The 25,209-nt window shown below is 42.9% G+C and overlaps 1 protein-coding gene across 1 annotated transcript in view; it reads right to left on the bottom strand.

Annotated features, from left to right (window-relative positions):
• Positions 1–19,018, bottom strand: part of LOC123023170 (microsomal triglyceride transfer protein) — a 41,736-nt gene extending 22,718 nt beyond the window's left edge. The window contains exons 1-7 of the mRNA XM_044429606.1: positions 18,897–19,018; positions 10,151–10,338; positions 8,675–8,818; positions 4,692–4,799; positions 3,857–3,973; positions 2,135–2,274; positions 937–1,087 (exon numbers count right to left, since the gene is read on the bottom strand). Of these exons, the coding sequence (XP_044285541.1) occupies positions 937–1,087; positions 2,135–2,274; positions 3,857–3,973; positions 4,692–4,799; positions 8,675–8,818; positions 10,151–10,338; positions 18,897–18,957 (909 nt within the window). The 5' untranslated portion in view covers positions 18,958–19,018. The remainder of the gene's footprint in view (positions 1–936; positions 1,088–2,134; positions 2,275–3,856; positions 3,974–4,691; positions 4,800–8,674; positions 8,819–10,150; positions 10,339–18,896) is intronic.
• Between the last annotated feature and the right edge of the window lie 6,191 nt (positions 19,019–25,209).

Here is a 25,209-nt window from a genome sequence, read left to right as displayed (position 1 = left end):
ATTTGTGATTTCCTCAGCTTCCTATCTTCAGGCCTCAGGCACATTCCTGCTCTCCCTCTTCCACAGCTTTAAGTGTGCAGGCAAAGTAACAAGCAAGAGGGCATCTTGTTTCACAGGTCGCAGTATAACGGTATCTGTCATCAAGGTACAATCGAGCAACTTAACTCAGTCACTGGACAGAGTGCTGACTGTATCTCCAATCTTCTAAGAAGCATGTTGTCAGCCATGGGTGGGAGAGGGAGCCAAGTGCAAATCCTCAGTGATGAGGTTGGCGTGATTTTGGGACCCCAGAGCTGGGAATCTACAAAGTCCTACAGCAGTCTAGATGCTATTTGGATGCCACAGGATTGTTCTATGAGACACAGTAACCAACGAAGCAATGCAATTTGCCACTGTGCTTTGCTATGATTAATGAGCCTTGTTGAGTTGCCCTGGTACCAGTACAAAATATTTTTAAAGGTCTGAAAACGTTAAGGCTTGCTTTCATTTTAGGCCAAGGTAGGAAACATGAGTATGGCCAGCAAAGAACCATTCTAGGCACCCCACAAGCTGCTAAAATTCAACACTTTTTATTAAAACAAAACAACAGAACAGAACAGAACAGAACAGAACAGGGAGCTCTGGCTATTTTGAGGCATAGAAGGTAAATAACTAAATGTAAATACAGATATCTATTGGTGGCAATATCCTGTGTGGGACAGAAAAATAGTGAGAAGAGGCTGAGTTCACTGGCAGAGAAGTGGCAGGATTGTGCATTCTGCAACACGGGTCTTTGGCACGGTCTTTGTCCTTTCTGACTCAACATGGCTCCCGCACCAGCCTTTCCCCAGGGATGCCCAGGGTGGCTTTTCAAACTGACACATGATGCCCATGCAGCCAAAAGGGTTGCCTACCCCTGCTTTAAGTTATCCACGTTTTGACCTTTTCTTGACTTACCGAGGGACAGTCGTTGCATTCATCTGAGACAGCCTGTGCCACTAGTGAAACTGAGACATACTTTGGATCCAGAGCTTTGACAATGCTAGCAATGTGCTTCCCAGCCATCATTCCTGGGCCAGCTTCTGTGGACTTCAGTTCCAGTTTCTGCCTACAATTATTATTATTATTATTATTATTATTATTATTATTATTATTATTATTATATAACTGAAAAACACCGTGACAAAAATTAAAAGCAAATTTTAAAAGCCACAATAGCTTAAACAAATTAAAGCACAACACCTGTTAAATTAAATGCCATAAAGGGCAGTCAACTGTTATTAAAAAGATATTAGTGTTGGCATCAGGCAGGCCTCAGTGGGGAGCTTGTTCCATAGGTGGGGGAGCTGCCAATATTGTACATGTACTGAAACAAAACTTTAAATCTCAGTTGTATTTTGAATGCATATTTAACCATATTCAATGCTAATCTAATCACTAGGTTATAATTGCTATATGCATTACTTCAAAACAGCATTTCAAGGTAAGGACTGCAATGTTTCCACATCTAAGCCTCTATAGTCAAGTGAAAGTCTTAAGCAGGGATTCTGTTTATTAAACTGCCTGACACAAGTGAGGAGGTGTTAAATGCTGGTACAACAGCAAGTTGCAATATGTAACTTAGAATAAAAAACAAGTCATAAAAGCGTAGCACACACCATGACCATTATCCAACATATGGAACAAAAGCAGAACACTTGAGAAACACAGAATGAGGAGAGCAAGAGTAAAACCCACTCTCACTTTCATGCACCACTAAATGGTTTTCAAACGGTTTCATTTATTTCTAAAAACAGGGTACACAATAAAGGGCATCAGGTTGCCCGCAAAAGCATAATCGCTTGGATATAGGGTGCTTTCAGATGAGGCTTTCATCCTGCAATTGATCTCCCACAAACACAGAATTTTCCAGAAGTCTGGACAGCATCAACCTCCATTTGTTCTAAGCCACCCAGAGAGCCATATGGCTAATAGGACAGCATACAAATAGGATAGAATAAAATAAAATAAAAAACAAATATTTAACTCTTCCATGTGTTTCCCACCATTTTTTTCAACCTTTCTTCATACAAGTAAAAATCCATTATAAGATCTCTTAGGAAATACCGTTAAGGACTAAGCAATTTCTTCAAAATAATCAAACAAGTCATCTTACTTTGAAACTACTTTTGCATCAATTTCTTGCTGAATGTTCACATGCAAAGCATGATTTTCCTCTGTCCGCACAGATTTAATAAAAGTGTCCTCCAGCATATAAATTGTGGCTGAAGTGGATTTTTTGCTGACATCTAGAAGCTGAAAAAAAATAATTTTGGAAGATCAGCAAATTCAGAAATAAATGCAGGTTTTAGCTGCTCAAAAAAACACCAAACCTTTTTTTAGATATGTATATCGTATACTGGAATTTTACAGAGTATTTCACTGTATTTGCATTTGTTACAAAGCTTTAATTATGTAGGACTTTGTAAGTTAAAATCAGTACCCTGAACCCAGCTCAGAAGCATTTAGGCAGTCAGTGCAACTTGGACAGAATTGGTTTCATATGTCCAGTAATCTACTGGACTGAGTTAGTCTGCCTGCTGATGTTGCACAAGCTGCAGCTTCTAAACAGGCTTCAAGGACAGTCCCTTGAAGAATTCACTGTAATAATCTACTTTGGTAATCTTAATTGGCATCTATTGAGTTGGATAACCAACGGGAAAAAAGAAAACCCAGCATGCAGCCTCTGTATTTAGCACTTCAGTTTCTTTCTTTACCAGCAACTGAGAACAACCAGGATGCTCATTCCCACCATTCTCCACTCGTGAAATTCCTGCTGGTACCCAGCTGGTCATGGCTGAGGAGCAAGTCCTGGCACAGGTGGACCTTTAGGGAGGGCCAACCAAGCCATTCTTACATGTTGCCCTTGAGGGTGACCCAGATGCTACAGCTAAAGCAGAAAGGTGACAGCTAGACTACTAGACAGGAACAGGACAGAGAAAGCATACGACACTGCTGATGGAGAAACTGCATTCGCTGTCAATAGACTTCCAGGCTGAATTCAACGTGATGATGATGTTTAAAGCCCTAAATGGTTTGGGACCTCAACATCTGAGATAGACTATCCCCATGTATACACCTGCTTGAGTTTTATTTATTTATTAGATCTATATCCTGCCTTTTTTCCTTCCCAGGAGCTCAAGACAGGTTGCACCATTCTGCTCCTTCTCTCCATCTTACCCCCATAACTCTATGAGGTAAGCTGGGCTGAGAAACCATGACTGGAAAGTTTACCCATTTGGCTCTATGGCTGAGCAGGGGCTAGAACCCAGATCGCCTGAGTTCCATTCCTGCGCTCCTAAACACTACACCACACTGGCTCACAAGGTTGGATGAACCAGCTGACCTCTGTGTCTTACTGCTGGGATCTATACATCATGTGAAGGTGCAAGAGATAGCCCTCTGTGGTTTTGGATTTCTCTCCCAAGCAGCCCAGTTGGTCCCAAACTGGCCTTATTTTGGCACCATGTTATTTACCCAAGCATTTTGGACTCATTGACTTTAGCTCAGTTTGATTCATTTGTTTGGTTATTGCTGATTATAGCAATGTTAGTTAGAGTGGACTGTGAAACTGCTGTTGTTTATAATGAATTATTTTATCAATGGATTACATCTTGCACTGAGACCTTATGATATAGGGCAGGTTAGAAATGAATGAATGAATATCACAGGTCTCAGGAGTGAAACTTGGGAAGACAGATCCTCACTTTGACTCTGTATAGGGCAATATTTAATACCTCGCTCCAAGATCAGCTGTATAACTAGAACATCATTTTTTCTTGAATTCTCCATGTTGATGTGTCCATAATGTGCATAAATGATATTAACTGGACTGTACCTGATTGTGGCTGGTAAAACCTGTCCGTTCTAATCTGCAACTGCTCAAGGCTTTAATTTTAGTGACTTGATTTTCTCGAACCTGGTAAGTAACATTGCATTGACCACAGACATCCACCTAGAGAACAGATGACAAAAACAGATTTTATTTAGCTATTATTACACTTACATCCCACCTTCTTCTTCATGCAATGAGCCCAGCGTAGTTCACATGGTCCTCCCCCTCTCCATTTTATCCTTATAACAACCCTGTGGGGTAGGTTAAGCTGAGAGACTTGACTGGCCCCTGTGTGGGTCCTTTAACCGGTGGCCTCCCAAGTCCAGCATTCACATACATTGCTGTCCCATCACATATCCTCCTGTACTATTGAAAATCACAGAACCAACTAGTTGTATTTGCTGGGGAAAGAGGCATTGCTACCCAAAGAGAATTTTCTCTCCATGAAAAGAGCAACCAGGGGGGTGGGGGGATTTGCAGAAGGCTGCAGCAAGAGAAGAAAGGGTTAAACTTCCCCTCCATACTTGGCCCTTGGTAATACACCAATAAACATTGTAACAGGCATTGCCTTATCTAAGCTTAGGCAGCTTAGAATCTTGGTTCTCAATATCAACCTTTACAGAGCCACCTTTTAAGTCATTTTTTTCTACCATGAGTGCCTGCCCTCCTCCTTCTGCCTGTACTTTTCCATCCCTTCCTCTTTTCCTCCAATTCATTTCTGACCATCAGGATGTGATGCCATTCTAGTAAGAATGCCTCTCTAGTAAAAAGGGCACACAGACATAGTTTATGTCAGCACTGAACATCTGAGTTTGCCTGGCTTGCAGTTGCACAATACCTCAGTGACAGTCCCAGAGTGCATCTGGATCTGGAACAAGCTGGCGAGACCTCTCTTGAGATTCTGAATCAGAGCAGGTTCACTTTCATAGGAATAGAAGTTTTTAATCTGGGCAGGGAAAGAGAGAGAAACTGACATGACAATATGCATAAACCTTCACCTGAAAACTGACTTCCAGAATGCACCATCTGATCAAGAACATTTTTTCAGATTATTATTATTATTGATAGTTCTTATGTAGTTGTGCCCACATCAGTGCAAAAGAAGAGCAACAAGCACGTCAGAGCAATCTCCATAAACCAATTCATTTTAAAATACAAATACAGAATCCAAATAAGCAAATGTTCATTTCAATAATGCTAACATTTAAGGCTGATCTCAAAAGCATTCTTTAAAATACAACAGCAATTGCTCTGAAAATTCTGGGAGGGATCCAAAGGTGTACTCCTTCTGGGCATGGATAGGAAGAAGAGAGATCCCTGGGTGACCTCCATGTGAAGGTTTTATTGCATTTGATTCTGGCTTTTGTAGGAAGAAGCCATGAGTGTGCTCTGAGTAGCGCTACTGATGTTGCACTAGCAGAAACCAACAGGAAAACTGCTGTACTACCAAGTGCTACTGATGTTGCACAAGAGGTATTCTCTGCTGGTGCAACATCAATAGCTCTAGTAAGAATGCACCCATGGATTCTTCCCACAGAAACTAGAGCTAGATGTGATAAAAGTTTCCCGTGCAGTTAGACATAAATAAGAGCATGATCACCAGCATTTTTCCAAAGTGCTAAGTGCAGGCAATAGCAGCCAGATTTCATACAGATGTCAAGATACCTAAGGAGGAGATCTTGGACTTTCCTGGGCTGGATGCATAGTCCATTGTTATAACAGACTTTTGCATGCAAATTGCTCTAGGTTCAATTTCTCCTCCTATCAGAGTAGATGTAGTGGGTTAGATGGAGAAATTGTCGGACCTTGACCTGATATGGTGCGGCTTTTGACCCTATTAATGACTTTGTGGTAATCCCTCTATCCCCACCCCAGCAGAAATTTGGAGATATCATCTGTCTTGCACTTTAACCTAAACCATAAGCAGGCAAAAAGTATGGCAACTAGAACAGTGGCATATAGACGTGTCATACACACCATGATCTTTGACCTGCCAGACTATACCACTGCGGCTGAACTTCAGAGAAGACTTTGACCCTTCCACCAGCACTCAAGGAGTTGCAATTTGTATGAATCCCCAGCCCACACACTCTGCCACCACTTTATCAATCATGGCTGCAATAAATACATGAGATAGTTAACATGCTGTATCTATCCCATCAAAGAATTGAGATCTGAGCTCTGCACCAGATGTGGGGGGAAAGGATTTTCCCCCAAATCCTGGTAAAAACAGAGCTTTTCTACATAAGGCTGCTAATCAGCTGTTAATCTTCTGTATCTACTCTCAGTTTTGTTGAGGAACTAAGATCCAAACACTGCACAAGGTGGTTTCCTTTCTTACTTTTCAGCTACATAACTTCTAGGTGGCAAATGAAGTTGTGCTTTCTTTTACTTCACAATTAAAGGGTGCATTTTTCCTGCTCTGAAAAAGCTTGCCAAAGTGCTCATTAGACAGAGAAGCAAAACTAGAGGTCACAATGTCATCTAAGGAACTTGAAAACAACCCTAAGTAAGGAAGGATAAGCACATGATAAATGTCTCATATGGAAGGCCCAATATATATATTGGAAGGCCCAATATATAAGTTTAAATAACTTATATGCCGCTCCATCGCATGAGCCTCGGGGCGGCTTACAATCATTAAAATCCCATATAAAATACAAAAAGTATATCAGGACATTAGAGCTTGCTTACACCTTAGAATAAATAGCAGATATTTGTCTGATGGGGACAAAGGTGCCAGTAACAAATAAGAGCAGCAGGGGATTTTATTTTGCTTGAATGGGCACAGATTACTGGAGGATGTGATAGAGATATGTCTCCTAAGTAGAAGGGAGGTTCACAAGTAATCAGATCCTTTTAAAGTAGGACTGTATCGGGGGGAGGGATCATGTGACAACCCATGGAATAGGTGTAGAGAGAAGGAAACAAGCTTATTGTTTGTGACCTGTCTTCTCTGAAAGATGTTCAATGCCATAGCAATTGTATGAAGAACTCAGGACTAGTTCGACATGTCTTGCAGGCACCAAGCTCGTTAAGTTTCTTTCTTTCTCACCTCCATCGTTCAGCCTTTCCCCTCCCATCGGCCTTGAAAAGTTCAGCCTGGAACACTTGGATTCCAAGCACTGCCTACTTGATTGCCACATGCGGATCCAACCCTTTTGCTCTCCATACATTAAACAGAGGGCATCTCTTTTATGGTTATTGATCTGTGAGCAAACGTTCGAACATACAGAGACCCGTGCTAGATGAGAACACCGGCCTATCAGGGCCAGCATTCTGCTCCCGCAGTGGCCAACCAGATGCTGCAATGGGAAGGCTACAATCAAGTCATGAGTGCAACAGCACCCTCTCATTCATGTGCCAACTGTACAAAAGAGACAGGGGAAATCCATGTATCCACTGTGCATACACGTCAATATCTCCAGGGCCAAGCCATGATCATTTTTTCTCCCAGTGGTGGCAGAAAAGCAAATATGATACCTATCTGATCCATAAAATGGATGCTGCACCAAGCAAAGGGCAGCCCACTACATTGCCCATGTCTGGTCATCTATTAGGGGGTTCCGTAAGACTCCTACTTTGGCTGCCTGCCTGGAACTGCCAGTCCTGGCAGGTTTACAAGCACCTGCCAGGTCTCCGTACATGACAAGCAGGCCGTGTGTGCTTTGGTATGTTACAAATTGTCCAGGGCTTAAATCAAAGCACTCCTGAAAGGGATTATTCACAAATTTGCTCAAGGAAAGGGACAGATGGTTCACAATCAGTGCTGGCTTTAGGTTTTCGAAGGCCCTAAGGCAAGACTCAAGCTTTCAGTAAGTGCCCTCTCTCTGTGAGTCTTTCTTCTCATTGTCACTAGCCACTGTTCCTCCTCAGCTTCTCTCTTCTCATGGCTGCTATTGAGGAAACAGAAACTAAGTAGGCAATAGGGATGTGTGAGGACTCAGCCTCGCTGGATTCCCTTGTTTTAGCTTCGCAGACTCCGACCGCTGTGCAACGGCCCACCGTCTAAGCTCCTTGCAAACGCACGCAGGGTTCGCTGGGCACTTGCTGGGAAGTGAGAGTGAGAAGGTGAGCTGCTGGGAACGGACGCCCAGGCACCTGCCCACTGCCCCCCTTGCTGCCTGCACAGCACCTGCTTGCCTGCCAGAGCAGCTGCTCAGACTCAGCCTTCTCCTTCCACCCAAGAAGGCCGGTCACGGGGCGCTTTGCCACAAGGCACCCACCAGGAAAGTAGCCCCCACAACTGCTGCTTGAGCAGCTACTCTGGAATGCGAGCAGCTGCTGCAACTGGTCAGGGCGACTTGCTTTCTGGGTGGGTGCCCCATGACCAAACACCCGCCAGGAAAGCAGTCCCCCCCACCCCACACACACACTGCTGGTCAAGCAGCATCTCTTCTGTGCTGGCAAGAGGCAGCCTTTTGGTCTGCTGCTGCTGCTGATGATGATGATGCAGAAGAAGGTTGCCACAACTGTCTGCGGACTTCCTCCCGACTCAGCTCTCTTTGGAAGACTGGGCTGAGCACAAGAGGAAGCCTGTGGATTCTTGGAGGGATGGATCTTGACAAGGTCCCTCCCATCCCTAGCAGGCAGTGCCATCTACTGTTCCTCCTTCTTGCAACTCCTCTTGCCTAGGCCAGACCAAGAGGCAGGGAATTGGTTACAGTCACAGGTTGCCATGGCGACGCTGAGGAACTACTCCAGGAGGCCCTTGTCAGTGGGCATTTGCTGGGGGATGTGGGCCCTTGGCCACTGGCCACCCAGGCCTCCCTTCGATGTCAATCCTGTTTAAACTAGAGGCTTCCTCAGCCCCCTCCTCACCTTTCCAAGGGTCCATTGCAGAACTATCGGCCTTTTTAGGGCAGCAAGTTGCTCTTTTTCAATGAATCCGTCCATCTTTTTCCCTTTAAAAATGTTTTTCTTTGGAGGGCGATCAGCAACATTCTCCACACTTATATCTGTAAACTGGAAAAGCAAACAAAGGAGAACAAAATGAAGATCTCTGTTGTGCATTGGCAGGGGAAAGATTACCTAATATCACCCTCCCCACTCTTTGCACTCCCAGTAGGCATCTTCTGCTACCCTCTGCAAAGACTGCGGATTTCAAAACAGATTTTCAAAAAAGATTTGTAGCCTGGAACTTTCACAGTTGGCATCACAAGCTTCAGATACAGATCCTTTCAGACAGGGCTACCTCAAGACATGGACAAGACAGCCCTCCATCCATTCCATGTCCAAAAGATAACCAGACTGACACTTACAGAAAACTGAATATTACTTAGATCCCCTTTAATCTTCCCTTCTTTTCACTGTCAGGCCAATAGCCTCCAAATGCACCCAGGCTAGCTTAGGGCACAGGTGAGAAGAAAGATCTGTGGGTGATTTGCAATGGACTGGAGAACAATGAAGACTGGATAAGGACCCTTCAGTTCAGTGCTCCTGCCCTGGAGTCAAATAGCATCCTATAGAGGACCTGTGGTTTGCATGACCCAGGTGGCATGCTGGTCTCTCCCATTCCACCCTGCAGCCCAACCAAAAGTAATCGCAGTCAGTCATGGCTTGGCAGGGCAGGGCAGGGCAGGAGCTGGATATCTGAGGCTGCCCTGCCCCCTTTATACCTGCACAAAGAATCGAGCCAGCTGGCCAAGAGTTTTTCTGTGGTGAAGAGGGCAGCCAAGTCAATGAAGGCAAAGGGATGGACTGAGGAGACACACTTGTGTCTGGTTGGTTTCACTGGCTGCTGTCCCAGCAATGCACTGCTCTCCAGGAAGGGAACAGACACCAGACACCAAGACTGCAGGCGCCGAGAGGCGAGACAGAACCAGGAGCTTACAGACAGACAGAAGCACTGTACTGGGGTCTCTGAAGAGCAGAAGGGGATTTCCATGAAGTGTTGTGGGGAAAGGGTGCATGAGGAAAACTTAATAAAACCTGCCAGAAAGCAGAACTGCAGCACATCAGTTCCCAGTGATGAGGTAGGCCATTGGACCCTGTCTGAAGGATGCTTAGCATCCTAAATGCTTAGAACTGCATCTTAAATTTAAACAAAACACAGATTTTCTGTATTTACTGTTTACCTATAAAGAAAGAAAATTAAAAAGTCTTTTTCTCACCAGGTGTACTTTTCTTTGGCTTTCCCAGCCTGGTGCCCCTCAAATGTTTTGTACTACAACTCCAGCTTTCCTGATCAAAGCATCTAGAAATAAGTACCAGGTTGGGGAAGGTTTTCTTGCAAACAGTAAAGGTACTTATAATGCCATTTCCTGTTAAAATGTCAGCTTCTGTTAAATTACCTACCGCAATTTTGATCAGCTGATCATCATCATTATCCGGATTCCTCCATACTAAGTTGACATCCACTCCAGCCACAATTCGGTAGCCTGAGCTCTCCTGGGGTGTACCTTTCAGCCTGTTGATAAGCACTTCTGTGGAGTAGGCAAACTTATATATCTTGTCATTGTTAATTCGTGGACCAGTATTGTGGCCTATGCAACAAAAGGAAATGTGGAAAGCATGGCGTCAGTGATTATTATAAATCCAAACAGCCCATTATATCCTCCTCCTATTCCTCTTCTTCTTCTATTTCTCAAGGAGTGCTTAAAAATTAGATATAACACAGCTACAGTCTGTCTCCTGGACACACAGAAACCTGACACTGGGCTGGAATCACAAGGTGGCAGCCAAATCCCACCTTCTGGAGGTCCATGATCCCTTTCCACAGCCACATTCCTCTCCCCTTGACCACCAATCATTCTTTGGCTTTCCAAGGGTGTTTTTTCATATTTAAAAGGTCTGATTGACTCTCCTAACGTGTTTGTGGTGTTGGTATTTTGGCCCTGCTTCTTCTGCTTTTCCTCCCGAGCACTGGAATATACCCCCACCCCCACCCCCACCCCAGCCCCAGTCCTTCTCTTAAATGAATGTGTCCTTTTGGCTGGAAGAGTTTTCTCACCATGGCAAAGTGCTGCATGAGATTGGTCAGTAGCGAGGACACAACACACTCCACATGCTCAAAGGCACTCCCTTTTCTAAAGGAATATGTCAGGTGGCCAGGCTGGCAACTCAGAGAATTTAAATTCCCCACTGCAGCAGGTGGCCCAGATACTGGAATAAGGTGGGTGGTAGGCTGGCCACAGCCACTGAGCCACAATGAAAGGTGAGTGGAGCCCCCATGCTTTGAGTAGCTGCAGACATTAAAAATGGCAGGGGAAGCTGAGTGGCAATGCACAGACTCAAAATGGTTGCACCACCAGGGTGAGTCTCATGGATCGGCTCCTGATGCATCCCACTTCCCTGGCTGGTGCTGCTTCTGCAACAGTAAAACAGATTTCTTTCTCAGCTGCCAGCCTGGCAATTGTACTACTACTTCCTCTTGCAAAGAACCCAAAGCAGCTTACACAATCCTTGTCAACTCCATTTTGTTTCTTATAATAACCCTGTGAGATAGGTTAGCCTGAGTGACTGGCCCAAAGTTACCCAGTGGAGCTTCATGGCTGTGTGAGGAACAGAAGTCTCAGTACAGGTCTAACCATTATGCCACACTGGTTCTCCAAGAAAAGAAGTTCAACAGTACTTCACCTTTTCTAAATCCTCCCTTCAACGGCTTTTCTACATGTGGCTTTCTCATGTGTTTGTCATTTACTACTCGTGGTTGTTCACAGTCTCTTTAGAAGACAATGGGACCTTCCAGTTTCACTTCTCTGTCTAAAAAGCTGTTTCATTGCATTTTTTTTAAGAGCAGGGGAAATGTATTTAATTAAAAAGCGAAGGAAACAGCTTTTTCATCTGTGTATTTGCTATCCCACAGTGCCACCTGGAGGTTATATAGCAAAAAAGCAGAAAAGGAAAAGCTCTTCAAATAGTGCTCAGATTTCAATTTTTCAATGAAATGAGCAGTAGATAGAGTGCATATTAATATTATTATTCCATTTAGTATACATGTGGAAAAGCACTAGATCTCTTCTCAAAACCCTGCCTCTCTTTGGCTTAACCTTTTAGCCTACCTCCTCCCTGTACTGTAATGGATTTGAATTGGCTTGTGTTCACCTTTTGTTGCCCTTGACTTTCCAACCCTCTCTTTATAGGCACCTCCATCATCAGAATTTAGATTGTACGTTCCCAGGAGTGGGGAGTTTATCTATACTGCTTCTGTTATATAAAAAACGAAGCATGCTGATGATGCTATCCCATACACAGCAGCAAATTTGTTCCCCAAATGTGGATCCTCATGTAACTGAAATGGAACCATCCCCGCACAAGAAGAGTTAATCATGCTACAACATTCCAGAACTGAAAACAGGGAAATTCTTGTGAAACTCTTTCCATAGCAGGGATCCCCGCTGAGCCCTCCTCAGTTAACACTCATTGCTCAACATTTCTTCTTCACCTGCTGCATTCTGGAATCATTTACTGTCCCACAACACCCTGTCCCCACTTGGCTTCTGAAACATGCTGTGTCAGTAAACTGACTTCACAGTTTCCTCCTATTAAAACTTAAGAATGTTGAATCAAATGTCTAACCTTATCTGATCATACTTTTTAGAAGAGCTGCAATCAAGCACATTCAGCAATTTAAGTTATTAAAAGATAGCAATGGTTACTACTCACGATGTCTATAAATTAATAGCCATTATGACATTCTTAATATTAACTCCAGTTTCAGAGGAAGTATACCCCTCAATACCAGTTGGAGGGCGTTGCTGCATTCACGTACTGTTGTGATCTCCCCATGAGCACCTGGCTGGCTACTTTGGGAACACAATGCCCGACTAGACAGCCTTGGTCTGACTCAGCAAGTCTCTTCTAATGTCTTTGCTCTTCCACTGCTTAGGAGCATTGAAACTCAGCTGGATGCATGGAAATTCTCCCAGTTTCTTTTGAATCCTGAGCACCTGCATTCAAATGCTTGTGACATCCTAGTACTATTGATTTATTTAAGTTAAATGAGACCTGTAATTCCACTAAACCTCAGGAGTGGGGGAAGGGAGGTCTTTACAAATTCCTGCAAAGGCAGAGTTTTTCTACAAAAAGCTGTTAATTACCCATTAAGCTGCTAGATCCACTTTCAGTTTTGTCACAGAATTGAGAACTAAGCACTAGACAAGATTTCCGGCTTTTCTGTCACATAACCTCTATCTATAGCATGGCAGAATAATGGAATAATGCAAATATACAAAACAAAATTAAACTTTCACTTCCATAATTAAATGTTGATTTTTCCCTGCTTAAAAAAAACCCTCACTGCAAGTGCTAGTTAGACAAAGAAAGAAATGTAGAAGATCATGGCATTATCTAGAGAACACATAAACACCTGTAAGGAATGACAAGCACACAAGACGCGTTTCATGTAGAGAAGCCTGCAACCTTCGGTGTTTGTTTATGGCAAAGGCTAATTGCCTCAGGAAAGGAGAAAGGAACCCTAAATCACAGGTTGTATGAGGTAGGGACCTGTGTTTGACCCATATGGGCTATGATTAAAGGACAGAGTTGATGCATAGGGGCAGTTAATACTTCAGGTGAAACAGACTGGGCAGAAAATTGCTTCAAGCAATGGGGTAGAATGAGGTGGGGCAGAAAGGTTTGATGGTTCCCAATTTCATGTGTAAAAATGATCTTCCACACACTTTTCATATATATACAGGGAAAGGAAATGGATACATTCAAGTGGCTGCTGCATCATGTCTAGGTTGGGCCATTCTTCTTGCTCCATCTGAGGGCAAGTTTGGCCCTACAGTGGGCAGGTTTGCACAACACAAGAAGCCATGGTAAAATCTTACCATTGTGGGTCTGTTGTATCATCTAGACCCAGTTTGGAGTTCCTGTGTAATAGGATTACATTTCTGAAATCATGGAGAGAATCATTGGTCTGCCCTAAAGTTTCCATGTTCCACTATGACTTGTCTGGTTGTCCAGATACAAGTTTGTGATTTTACCATTGTTAGTATGGCAATGTCATAGAGTTCTCTGCAAGAGTAGCCACAGAAGTGGCTGCTTCTAGCCTTCAATCTCTACTGCCCTCAATCCCCTAGCAACAGATGTGTCATTGCTTTCTTTATTCCCACTGATGGAGTGATGTGTCCACCTCCCCATTTTGGAGAGATAAAGATAATGTGAAAGCACATGGAGGGAGAAGGGGTAACCATGATGAAGCTGTTTATTTTCATTTAATAAAATTCTCTGTGGGGGCTGACAAGTATTGTGGATATGCAGGAACCCTTAGAAGGAGGAACCTACCTCAGGACTGCAACAGACCCTTCAGGAGGAGGTTGCAGAGGTTCATAGACAAGAATAGGAAAAGGAGGGCAATTTTGTGCATAGGGACTGCCAGGATGCACAGAATGCCGGGAGGACTGAGCAGGGACCAAGCATCCTGCTGCGTAACCATGTGATCACCCGACTGGTAAATCTGGGCAAAAAAACATTTGCTGTGGAAACAACACAGCGTTATTTGCCATGCCATGTGAACCCAGCCAGTAAGTCTTCTGGCTTGGCTCCATTTCCATCTTCTTCTCCTCCACCTGCTCCTCAAACTTTCTCCTGAACTGAAGTGACCACTCCACATACTCATGTGAATTCATTATATAACACTATGAAAGAGCTTCATCTAAATTTGTTTATTTGCCTTTTCTCTCTCCATGCCCTCTCTCTTTTTCATCACTTCTCCTGGATTTATTTATTTCATCTTTAACCACCATGAGTGCTTTGGCTGGCAGCATACAGATGCAATAGATAAGGCCAACAGAACAGAACATAAAAACAAAAACCTTCATAGATCCACCATAAAATATCCTTCTAGTAGCAGTACCAAGAAAAGCAATGGAGTTTGCATATTTGATTCCCAATTCAACAATCCTAGTGCTAGCAGCCAGACAGCATTGGGCAGCTGTCCTGTCCTGTCCTTTCTTTAAAAAAAAATCTTAATGGCTTTTCTATAGTATGGAAAAAGATGGACAAACCTGTGGGGAAACATGGGAAGATTATGAACTGAAGATAGTGTCATCTGAACTCCTTAGAAATATCAGTAATGTTTCATAAAGGTCCCATCTGGAGGCACCCTAATAGAACAGTCTAGAAGGATTTTTAATCTCTTATCTTGGTCTCATCTGTTTTTATGCTTCATATGTTCTTATTACCTGTTTTGTTGTTTTAATCGTGTAAAACATATTGAATATCTCTTAGGAGAGAAAAGTAGAATAGAAATAGTAACACTAACTCAAATTTTAATGCATGACCAAAAGCAAGCAGTAATGTATTAATATCCACTTTGTTAGACCAGATATTATATTTCTTTAACTTAAGTTGCAACCCCCTTCAATTAGTTTAGCCCTTGTAATATAGTTGTGGACTGCAAATATACACCCTTGGGTTTCCCATTTCCTTAAATAGCGCAAGACCTGGACTTTAATGCAGTATTTTGATATATTGAGTTAGGGTCAAGAGTGCCTCACTGGTCAAAGTATTTCGCAGGGAGCAGTAGGCAGCTACAGCCTGGCTTGCAGTCCTGGTGTCTGTCATTATGGCTATCTATAATTAAATCATGATACCGCATAATGCAGAAAGTTATGCTGCTTGAGCTGAGACAGCTGTCAGGGCCTGTACCTTTTATTAATACTCTTGGCATGCGCAGCATGTGCAGCTCTAACCACTAGCTGCTCTAATACTTTCTAAAAGCAAGTCTGCACTCGATTTTTCTCATAAATTCTTAGCTTTTTGAAGCAAAAAACAGACAGCAAGCTAGTTATTAGAAAAAAATATTAAAATATGGTGTTAGACAAAATGCAGTTTGCTAAAATGCCATCGGATCACTCTCCCAGAGACATATATTATTAAAATATATAGCTAGATAAAAAAGTACTATGGTAGCTCAGTCCAGCATTCTGTTCCCCAACAAAGCAGAGACGGCCACAGAGGAACTTGTTCCCACTGGCACCTGCCTGCTTGTGTTGCCTACTGGTATTCATAATGCAATATGTAATTTGCCAGAATCTGATTGAATCAACATAAAATATTTGTAAGCAGTCAGAAGCAGGCTTCCCAAATTTTGGCCCAGTTCTGCCACTGACTATCTCATAATTCAGAGGGCTAATAAGCATATTTTTGTACAGAGCGTGTGTGTACACATGAGCGTTCGCAGGGGGAGCATGTGTACATGCACACATACCCCTCCCATGCAATTTGCAGATGGGACAAGGCAGCCTAGAGAACCTTACTTCCATGTAAACTAAGTTACGATCGTATTGTTTCTTACTGCTAGGATGTTCCACATGCACCACAATATAGATGTGATAACTGATATGAGTATATGTCAGGTTAGAAATAATTTAAATTAGCAATGCAATAATACATTTCATGATGGTGGAAAAGACTGTGAGCAGGAGTCTGCTCTATCTTTTGTCTGGGTGTTAACTGCTAATGAGCAATGTTAAGGTCCCAGGTCCTCTTCCTCCTTCTAGTTCTTTGTCTATGAACTGGATTTGGATTGGGCCACCCTTCAAACAAAGGAAACATCCAAATAGAAGAGCATCCTTTCATCAGATAGCCACCATAGGACAGGATCTGATCACTGACTTCCCCCACAACCTGCCCTCCTCCAACGCACTCAGATGACCATAGAAACAAAGCTTCAGCAATTTCAGGGGCTGAGATAGAAATCAGAAGGATGCAAAAATGAAACTCTCATGAAATTGCACAAAAGTATCCCAGCCCTCCATTTTGGAGATGGCTGACAAGGCATGAGTAGAAGCACTGATGAGTATTACTATGCACTACATACCCTGATTGGACAGCCTCGCAATAAGGAAGCCATGCGTCTGGGAGCTACTGAGAGATTTGGGAGAATCAATAGAGTGATCAGTAGAGTACTGCCATTTTTTTCTTGGAAAAGATCATCCCAAGGGTGACAAAGGCAATTTCAGTGCCAAAACCAGGTCTAAACTGCAACTGAAATGGATCTTGAAAATCTGCATTCAGAAATGCTAGCAATTTGCCAGCAACTAACTTGCCAAGGAGGGAGACATTACCAACTGGTCTGAAGTTATTTAAATCTTCTGGATCTAAAGATTTTTTTATTAATATTTGCACTAGTGCTTTTTTATGGAGACTTGGACAGCTCCCTCTATCAGCAAAGAATTTACCACCACCTGAGTCAGCTGGTCATCCCTGCTGGATGTAATAAACTGAGAGCTGCAAGGATTTAACATACAAGTGGTTGGTCAGACTTGGACAAGCACCTTGTCCGTATCCTTGTTGAATGACTGAAAGTCAGTCAACAACATAGGGCCTGCTGATGCCCTGTATTCCTCCACAGATTGACTTGCTCTAATTGAACCATGTAGATCATGGCACATATGGGCAGCTGTCTGAATACTGTTTCACACATGTATCACAACATGCTATCCAGATTCAATGGTTCCCTCATACCTCCTGCTGGGACAGTTTGCAAAAAGACCCTAAACCATGTGAAAAAGCTCTATCAAATGACAGCCTGTCCTGCTGCCTGTCTTCCTCATCTTCATTTCCAACCTGCATGTCCATTACCAAGTACCATGCACAGAAAATCAGTCCTGTAAACTACTCTAAGTAACATATCTTCCTAAACTTCCTTTAAGTTTATCTAGGATGATTATGTGTCCTACTATAGAGAGTTCAGTCCTCTGTTTGAAGGCTGTCCAAACTGAGCAACACCTGTTCTGTATTCCAGTCTCAATATATAGTGAAAATAGTCCTGGCTTTAGACACACACACCTTCAGCCCTAGAAGTTCATGTTTGGTCTTTTGCAGCGTGGTTATTCATATCATGTTAGTATGGACTGATGGGCTTGGTTTCCCACAAGCTCAATATCCAACCCTGCTACATTCCCATTTAACTGACAAGCCAGGAATCTACCAAGATGTTGAAAAAGTGGAATTTCATCCACATTCCAGAAGGATTACCCTGACATGCCATCAGCCTGGTGTGATATATGCAAAGGCTAGCAAGTTGTCTACATAGGATTATTGTGAAAGATATTTCAGAATGTTTAGCAGCATGGATGAAGAAGAATGAAGCACTTGGAAGACAGACTGAACAATTATACATGTCACCTAGTTAGTTATATTTTCCTTTCCATGGTGAGAAGTATTATATTTGATTTCTAAATTTGCACCTACCTATATAAACTAGGACTTGCATTCCTTCTGGTGGTATGTGGCCACCCTATATATTCCACATTAGATATAGATTTTAACTATTCCATTATTAAAACTCCTTCAGATTCACATCTCAGAAGAACTGGAGTGTCTCTCTCTTTAATTTATTCCCTTGCCAACTTGGTCATACTCTTGGCATGGATTCCACAAAGTAATTGAAAAGAATGCTTACTCAGCTGTATGATAATTGTATCTTTGAAGTCATGGAAAGTGACATCTAAGGCTAGTGTCAGATCCTGACTTCATCTCCCAAAGTTTGCAAGAAGAGAATTGATATTAACAAGATGAGTTGCATTACAAAATCAGCTATGTGTTCATTACAATTTTATGTGTGTGTTACTTACATGCATTCTGTGTGTATGTGCATGAAGTGGTTTGGTCAAGGTTGTACAGAACACCCATGGCTGATTGTGTGATCCTTTAGAAGGCTTCTTTGAAGTAAATCCCCTTGGTTTCAGTGGGACTTACTGCTCTATAAATGGGTGTATGACTGCAGTCCTTATTAGGAAAAACATTTTTTCTAAAGCCACTTTAAAGTAGATCTCTCTTGATGACATCAGCATTGAAGCTCAAATATAGTCCCTCAGGGAGAGCAAATACCAATTCTACTCAGAATATAAATACCTTTTATGTCTCTCCCCGACCTTTTCTACAATTTTCTCAAAGTGCAGAAAGGCTGTATTTGACCTGCCCAAAACCACACCTAGCTGATGAACCAATTTGTCCATCCATGTATAATATTGTGAAACAGTGCAAGTTCAAAATGATCTAGTTATGACAGACCCGCATAAGCAAGATTTCTATCATACTTCTCCTTTGCTTATCCAAAAGCTCAACATTGAAATAAAAAACTTACCTTTCACTGATGCCGAGTATGTGGAAATGATGCATGGAAAAAGTACAGTAAGAAGAATCATGCCTGGCTTTTCCAAGCTGTAAACTGTAACACTATGCAGTATTGGAAGGCTGTTGAGAACAGACTGCTCAGACTGGAGTGAAGTCTGAAAAGAAAGCTTCTCAATATGCCACAATAATGTTTATCTAGATGTAGTAAGGGTCAGATTCCAAACTCCACACTTGAGTACTAAGTTCATTGAAGGTCTTTCCAGTTAATTATTAAGGACTGGCATTACTGGTACCTTTTAGGCAGGTATTATTCTCCCCCATTTTCATTAATATAGACTCAAACTCATGCTAATTCATATGTGACTTTGTCCAAATTCCAGTAAATTTAGCAAATACACTATGGGGGGTGGGAGGGCAGTGACAGACAATTACTACTCCGTGAACATTTACCTATTCTGCTTTTGTCTCTGTGCTGTGTAGCACCATGGCCTGAGCACACATGACAGAACCCATTTGTTCCTATTTGACTATCTTCCACAAAATAGTGCTATCACTTGTTAAAAGTATGAGCATCCCATTTATTTTCCTCATTTTTCAGTTTTTTTAAAACAGTGCTTTTCCAAAATATTGTTTTTAATTAATAGCTTTATTCTTGAAACACACATTGTCAAGTAAGGCTGCATTTTCTGTGCAATACTAATCACATTTAGGCTGTGATCCAAAGAGCTACATCTACAAGCCTGGTGGGAAGCTTGACTTTGAAAATGCTTTATCTGTCCACCCTTCCTCCTTTCCTTCAGACAGTGGCTCATTTGTCTCTTGCTGCTTGTCTGTCTGCAATGATACTTTAGACCTGACAGAAACCCCGTCTGGGCATCAATGGAAGCCTAATGTGGAATCCCAGTGGAATCCTAGTCCTGCATGTGTGAATGGTAAGCATTTGTGCACTGAGGGCAGTGTGACTCATTTACTTCACTCAGATCATCATTTAAATTCATGAATCATCATAGCCAAAGCAAAGGACCAGTGAAGAATGATAAATCCTAGCCACATAAACCTTTAGACATTTGCCATCCATTGTGCTCTTTTAAAGATACGAGCCTTTGGCTTCTCCACTCTTCCACACACACCTAAACGAAGAACCACAACTGGGTCAGCTTCAGCCAGACTTTCTGGGCCCTGTAGCAGCTGAGAAGGAAGGGATGTGAAAAGTCATTTTATATCTGATTCATCTATCCAGAATAAAATGTGTTGCCTTGTCTTTCCGCCCTTAACAACATGTGATGGCATAAAAATATCTAGGAACAGCTTTTACGCTGTGCATGCTATAGTAGAGCTTCTTTTTTTTAATCCAAAAGGCCACGCTGGCATGTGAATCTGCAGTTTTATTGTCTGATTAGATACTAAGTATGTGATGTAAGTCTTGCTTTCCCAATCAAATACTCTCTGCAAAGAATAGTAAAGTTACTGTGGTGTGGCAGAGAAAGAAAATGTAACATGAAACTGTATATAATGAATGTGGGCATCTTCGCTATATTCTTGTAATGAAGATGAACACAGCAAACGTATTTCCTACTATATGGAAGCCATAATGTCTGTTTCTTATATATGAGCATATGCATGGATATTTCATGCTACATTAGTTCCAGACATGTCCTCTTTCATTCTTGGAATACCAATGCTTTTAGATTTATTACCATTTGAGTTGTTTAGCATTTGAGTTTTTACAATAATTAATGTGAATTAGATGATCACGTTATACTTAAGGCATATTCTCAGGATCACTTAATGTTACTTTACACTCTTTAAACATGGATTTTGGGTGGATGCAACACTGAAAAAGTTCAGTCTTGCGTTATTAATTAATGCAAGTCCTCCGTCAGCTTCACTGGCTTCCCACTGAAGTCCGGGCCCAGTTCAAGGTGTTGGTGATGACCTATAAAGCCCTAAACGGCTTGGGTCCTGGTTACCTGAAGGAGCGCTTACATCCATATACGCCCGCCTGCCCGCCCCTTGAGATCAGCGGGAGAGGCCCTTCTCTGGGAACCCTCCATGAAGGAAATTAGGAGTGTAGGTACCCGGAGGAGGGCTTTCTCTGCGGTGGCGCCCAATCTATGGAATGCGCTCCCCAGAGAGGTCCGCCTGGCGCCGTCGTTATTTGTTTTTCGGCGCCAGGTGAAGACCTTTTTATTTAAACGTCATTTTAATTGTTAATATTATTTGCTTATTTTATCTGGCCAGGGTGACTTATTTTATATTGTTAGTTTTATATTTTGAATGTATTATATTTTATGTTGTGAGCCGCCCCAAGGCTTCGGCGAATGGGGCGGCATAGAAATGTTTTAAATAAATGAATGAATGAATGAATGAATGAATGAATGAATGAATGAAGTCCCCTACCTCATTTCAGACAGGCTGGATTTTGCCACAAGGCTTTGGCTGCCCTGTGTAATGTTCTGTGCTGGGAGATATGACAGGGGAGGCAGGGTGACCCTGTTGATACTCCTGAATCTTTCAGCAGCTCTCGATTATCACCAACTAGGACATCCTTTTGGGGTGACTGAGATAAGCATAGTGCAATGCTGTAATTCACTTCCTGCTTTGCTCTAGAAGGTAGTGTTTGTGGGATTTTGCTCAACCTTATGGATTCTCTAGTATGGAGTTCCTCATGGGTTGGTTTTCTCCCCCATGCCATTCAACATCTAAATGAAACCACTGAGTGGAGCCATCCGCGGTTTTGGAGTGCCTTGCCATCACTATACTGATGGCATGCAGCTCTATTTCTCCTTTTCTTCTTTGGTGGATGAGGCCTTGGGATATGCTAAACTGGTGGCTAGACTGAACAAGGGCTAAAAGAATGAAGCTCAATTCAGTCAAGACTGAAATTTTGTTGAAGGGTGGTTCCTCTGGCAGATGAAAGGTGCTCAACCCATTCTGGATAGGGTTGCACTCTCCTTGAAGGGGCAGGTTCATAGTTTGGGGGTGCTCCTTGATCCATCTTTGTCACCTGAGGCCCAGGTGGCTTCAGTGGTTTGGAATGTCTTCTACCAGCTTTGGCTGGTGGCTCAGCTACACCCATATCTGGTCAGGGATAACCTGATTTCAGAAAACTACTTTCTGGATATCTCTAAACTGGATTACTACAATGCACTCTATGTGGGGCAGCCCTTGAAGACAGTTCAGAGGCTCCAGCTTGTACAAAATGCAGCACCCAGACTAAGTAAGTGGAACCAAACAGTCAGATGGTCCAAACATATAGCTCCTCTTTTGGTCCATGTGCAATGGCTGCCTATAATCTTCCAAATACAATTCAATGTCCTATAAAACTCTACATGGCTTGGAATCACAATACCTGGCAGAACACCTCCTCCAACCACACAATGCTTAATATCTGAAGCCTTCTTCAGAATTTCACTTCCAAGGGAGACTCAGCTAGTGGCAACAAGGAGGAAGACCTGCTCTGGGCTTGCCTCCAAAGTGTGGCTTGCTCTCCCACTGATACTCACCTGGTACTAACTTTAATATCTTTTTGGCTCTGGGCTCAGATCACCTTCTTGGCATTTACCAATTCCATGTAGCACATGGAAGAGGGAGATATTGCCAGCTGTTTTTGAGCAGGCCTAGCAGCATGGACAGCTTAGTTATACAACTGTGGTTTTAATTTTTAATGTAACATTATGATGTGTTACTGTTATTTTATTCTATATTGTCTTTCATCGTGTTTATTACTGTTGTTCACCAGAGCGCTTCAGCTATTGGGCAGTATAGAAATTAATTCAATAACTAAAACAATAGGAATGCTCCTTTCACAATTATGTATATGAATTAGAATTGCCCATTGTAACTTATTGTTTGTACACTCCTGTCACTGCAAACAAAGGGACAGACAAATACATAGTACTTTTGGTTACATACAAGACTTAATTCCCGCATGGCTGGAAAACAGCTACAGCCCATATGGATCATCAGGATAAACTATTTCCAGTGATCTTTTTTGAATGGCAGTATCAAAGGAATGGCACATTTTTAAGTGACATTTCCCCCACTAAACATTTACTCTGCTTTGTGCAAATACAGGAACATGAATGTTTTATTGAACTCCATGTGGTCAAAGGAAGCACATAATTAGTTTCATTAGGTGATAATGGTAGGATGTTTATGGCTTGGACTATGGAAGTTTATGACAGTAGCAGTACTTTAACCCTGGAACACTGGCCAGCAAGGCTTAGCTGAAGTGTACAGGAAGAGAAGAACCCTTGTTCAAATCAAAGATAATAACTGCAATTACTTCACTGAATAGCAAATGCATCTGGAAATATGAATTTGAGCTTTCTCTTAAAGGTTTTTTAGGCTTCCACAGCATAATGTAGCCACTTCTGATTTGCATTTATATTTGCATTACAATTATTTTGAACTGCCTTATACTTAATACTCAGCTGTGACGTGGGAGACAGTGTGATTGGCTATATGCTACATCTACAGTGCTGGAAACCACAAGAGGAGAAGACACTGCCTTCAACTCTTGTTTATTTATTTATTATTTATTTAAAACATTTCTATGCTGCCCCATCGCAATAAGCCTCGGGGCAGCTCACAACATCAAAAAAGTCAACCATACATTAAAACCCCCAATACAATAAACCCCCAGTACCATAAAACCTCAATAAAACCTCAATAAAACCCCAGTGCATTCTCGTCTTAAAAAAAAAAAAAAACCCTAGTTAAATAAATAAATTAACAATTAAAATAAGTTTTAAATAAAAAGGTCTTAGCCTGGTGCTGAAAAGCAAATAACGAGGGTGCCAGGCGGACCTCCCTGGGGAGCGCATTCCATAAATGGGGCACCACCGCAGAGAAAGCCCTCCTCCGGGTACTCACCCTCCTGATGTCATTCACAGATGGTTCCCGGAGAAGGGCATCTGCTGCTAACCTCAAGGGGCAGGAGGGCATATATGGGAGTAAGCGTTCCTTTAAGTATCCAGGTCCCAAGCCATTTAGGGCTTTATAGGTCATAACCAACACCTTGAATTGGGCCCGGACTTCAATCGGGAGCCAGTGGAGCTGACGGAGAACTGGGGTTATATGAGAACAACGCCCAGTCCCCGTCAGCAACCTGGCAGCTCTATTCTGCACCAATTGAAGTATCCGGACCGTCTTCAAGGGTAGCCCCACGTAGAGTGCGTTACAGAAATCTAATCGGGAAGATACCAGCGCATGTGTCACTGTCGCCAGGCAGACATTCTCTAGGAAGGGACACAGCTGATGGATCAGCCGAAGCTGAAGGAAGGCGCTCCTCACCACCGCTGTCACCTGGGCTTCCAGAGACAGCTCTGGGTCGAGGAGCACTCAAGCTGCGAACCCTGTCCCTCAGAGGGAATGCAACCCCATTTAGGACAAGGCCCAAGTCCCCCATCCCAAGGTCCGAGCCGCCCACCAACAGGACCTCCGTCTTGTCTGGACTGAGCTTCAGTTTATTGGCCCTCATCCAGTCCATTACCTCGACCAGGCACCGGTTCAGCACAGCCACTGCCTCACCTGGATTGGTAGAAAACGAGAGGTAGAGCTGGGTATCATCAGCGTACTGATGATTCCACAGCCCACACCTCCTGGTGACCTCTCCGAGCGGTTTCATGTAGATGTTAAAGAGCAAAGGGGACAAAATGGACTCCTGCGGAACTCCATGGCATAGCTGCCATGGCGCAGAGCCATAGTCCCCCAGCACCACCTTCTGAAATCGGCCATTGAGGTAGGAGCAGAACCACCGCCGCACGGTGCCTCCAACTCCCAATCCCGCAGCCTATTCAGAAGGATACCATGGTCGATGGTATCGAAAGCCGCTGAGAGGTCCAGGAGAACTAACAAGGACGCACTCCCCCTTGTTTCTCTCCCTGCACAGGTCATCGTACAGGGCGACCAAGGCAGATTCAGTGCCATACCCGGGTCTGAAGCCGGACTGAAATGGGTCCAGATAATCAGTTTCATTCAAGAGTGCTTGGAGTTGTCCCACCACCACCCGCTCTAGTACCTTGCCCAGGAACGGGATGTTGGCCACCGGTCTATAATTGTTGGCCACCTCTGGATCCAGGGATGCCTTCTTTTACACAAGTATAAATGTATCAATCTGTGAAATAATAAAAAGGGCTGCTTGTGTTGACGCAGTAGGAATTTTCTGCGAAGATCTTCTTTGTTCTCCCGAACAACCAACCAAGCATGCTTTGAAACTTTATCTCTTTGTCTGCAGCGCTTTATTTCTCTCTCTGAACTCTCTCACACCAATTGTCGAGATCCGGCTCGACAATTGGTGTGAGAGAGTTCAGAGAGAG

This window comes from Varanus komodoensis, unplaced genomic scaffold, assembly GCF_004798865.1.
Source record: "Varanus komodoensis strain SLA01 unplaced genomic scaffold, ASM479886v1 scaffold2, whole genome shotgun sequence".
Lineage (NCBI taxonomy): Eukaryota > Metazoa > Chordata > Lepidosauria > Squamata > Varanidae > Varanus > Varanus komodoensis.
This window is presented reverse-complemented; position numbering and strand designations above follow the sequence as displayed.